The sequence below is a fragment of the Plectropomus leopardus genome, unplaced genomic scaffold, assembly GCF_008729295.1.
Source record: "Plectropomus leopardus isolate mb unplaced genomic scaffold, YSFRI_Pleo_2.0 unplaced_scaffold18421, whole genome shotgun sequence".
Lineage (NCBI taxonomy): Eukaryota > Metazoa > Chordata > Actinopteri > Perciformes > Serranidae > Plectropomus > Plectropomus leopardus.
Window position 1 is genome coordinate 1 of NW_024619855.1, and position 2,467 is coordinate 2,467.

The 2,467-nt window shown below is 43.3% G+C and overlaps 1 protein-coding gene across 1 annotated transcript; it reads left to right on the forward strand.

The window, feature by feature from the left end:
• The first annotated feature begins 742 nt into the window (after positions 1–742).
• LOC121965055 (probable G-protein coupled receptor) lies at positions 743–2,023 on the forward strand. The gene has a single exon (XM_042515221.1). The coding sequence runs from the start codon at positions 743–745 to the stop codon at positions 2,021–2,023; it is 1,281 nt and encodes a 426-aa protein (XP_042371155.1).
• Positions 2,024–2,467: the final 444 nt, after the last annotated feature.

Sequence of the window (2,467 nt, forward strand, 5' to 3'; positions counted from 1 at the left end):
AAAAAACAGCCCACCTCAAAAACTCAAAATTATTAAAAATGGAAAAAAAACACCCAAGCCTCAAAATTATATTAAAAAATGAAAAAAGTCTAAATTATTTAATAAAATGAAAAAAAGCACCCTGAACTCAAAATTATAGAATTTGTAGAATTATAGAGAAAAGATTATTCTTTTATGATCCAAGTCCCCCAACTTTACAGAAGAGCAATAAATAGCTTGAGAATCTCTACCTGCCCAACACCAAACAGCAAACAGACTAAGATAACAACTAGATGGAACATAGTATGCAGCTATTTCAGCTGCTCAAGAGTTGTGAAGACCAGAAATGGGGCTAAAAGAGGGTGAATATCGAACCTACACACGAAAACACAACTCCAAATGAATGCTAATGTAACTCTGTATCTGCCTGATGTGTTAATCTGTTTACTTACAAGTTAACAATGTCAATTTACAACTCTGTATTTTTGGCGTGATACTGGGCGGCAACTTAAAAGACATTAATGTGTTTTGTTTTTTTTTCACAGCTTGTCTCTGCTGCACCAAAGTGGTTAAATAATGATTGTAGTATTAACTGAACATGATTCTCCATAAATGTTAATGTTTTAATGGACTTTTTTTTTTTTATTTTCTCTGGCACAGGAGTGACGAGTATGTCTGTACGATTTTTCGGCCTCATGACTGAACAATGGGGGATTCTGGAATACAAATGTGTACTTTTATTTTGAAGCCTTTACTATGAATCATGGAGGAAAACAGCTCATTTCTGAACCCTGAGTACAATGACAACTCCACCGTTTGGGCACCAATGCCCTCAGCTCCCAGCAGACAGCTGGGCACCCTTCCCAACCCGCAGACACGCTTGAAGGACCTGACAGGGATATTTTTCATGGTGACCTTGAATGTTCTGGCACTTCTTGCCAACACTGCTGTTCTAGTTGTTGTCATAAAAGCCCCTCATCTCAGGAAATTTGCCTTTGTGTGCCACCTGTGTACAGTGGACCTGCTGTGTGCCATCTTGCTGATGCCTCTCGGGATTGTGTCCAGCTCCCCGTACTTTGCTGGTGTCATGTTCACTGTACTGGAGTGCCAGGTTTACGTCTTCCTCAATGCAGTCCTCATTGCTGCCTCTATCTTTACCATCACAGCCATCAGTGTGGAGCGTTACTACTACATCGTCCATCCCATGCGCTATGAGGTCAAGATGACACTGAAGCTGACTGCAGCTGTGATTGTGCTGGTGTGGGTGGCCTCTGCTGTGCTGGGGTTGTCCACCGTGTTTGGGTGGTCATCTTATGAAAGCCTGAGCTCCATCAGTGCTGCACACTGCTCGCTGCACTGGATCCACAGCGAACACAGACAAGTCTTTTCCGTGTTCTTTAGCATCACCTGTTTCTGCCTGCCTGCTGTTGTGATTTTTGCTGTTTACTGTAATGTGTACAAGGTGGCCCGTGTGGCTGCCCGCCACCACGGACCTCTGCCCTTATGGACAAATAGTCAAGTGAAGCATCGCTCTGACTCAATAAACAGCCAAACTACCATCATCACAACCCGCAACGCTCCACGCAGGATTATGCGTGACCGGCCTTTTGGTGGAGGTAAAGCTGCACTCACTCTGGTGGTTATTGTTGGCCAGTTTCTTATCTGCTGGCTGCCTTATTTTGCCTTTCATCTTCATCTGACACTAGACCCAACTCTTAAGATTTCTGATGACCTGGAGGAAACAGTCACCTGGTTGGCATATGCCTCCTTTGCAATTAACCCATTTTTTTATGGGCTTCTTAACAGACAGATCAGGGAGGAACTCTGTAAGTTGCGACGCTGCTACTCAGCCCGGCCAGTGGACCTGGCTGTCTCAAGCCACGAGGGCTCAGGCCATGAGAACTTCTTGCAGTTCCTCCACAGGACCAGCTGCACAGTGGAGACACGTGCAAGCTTTACCACATCCAGTCCTAGAAGCACTCTGGATCAAACTGGGCAGACTGGCTTCAGGATACCAGGACAGATCCCTGAGGAGTTCAATTAGATATACCTCACTGCTGTGCCACAGCCTCAGCAGCCTGCAGGATTATTATGACTACAGGATAAAAAGTTACAGTACTTTATGACTGTCTGTCAATTGTGTTCGCATAAAGTAATGGTGAAGAAGTAAAGATATAGAACTAAGAAATGAAGTGTTTATGAAATCTGACATACTCTTTTCCTTGTATGTAAGATTACACTCAGAAACAACACTGGATTGATGCTAATGGACATAGTTTCTTAAATTGTGACCTTATTTGCAGCCCATTCTCATTCCCAACTTATCAAATACCATCACTTTGTTGTTCATTTTGGTGCCAGATACAGACAGAAAAAGACACCTTTTGTGGTGGTATGATACTTTGGAAGGTGGCGTCAATTTATATTGCCGCAGGATGGCATCAACAATGTGACATAAGAAGATGGAAAGTCACTTTAAAGCAGGTGA

Coding starts and splice junctions, on each gene's coding strand:
- LOC121965055 (XM_042515221.1), top strand. CDS start 743: ATGGAGGAAAACAGCTCATTTCTGAACCCTGAGTACAATGACAACTCC.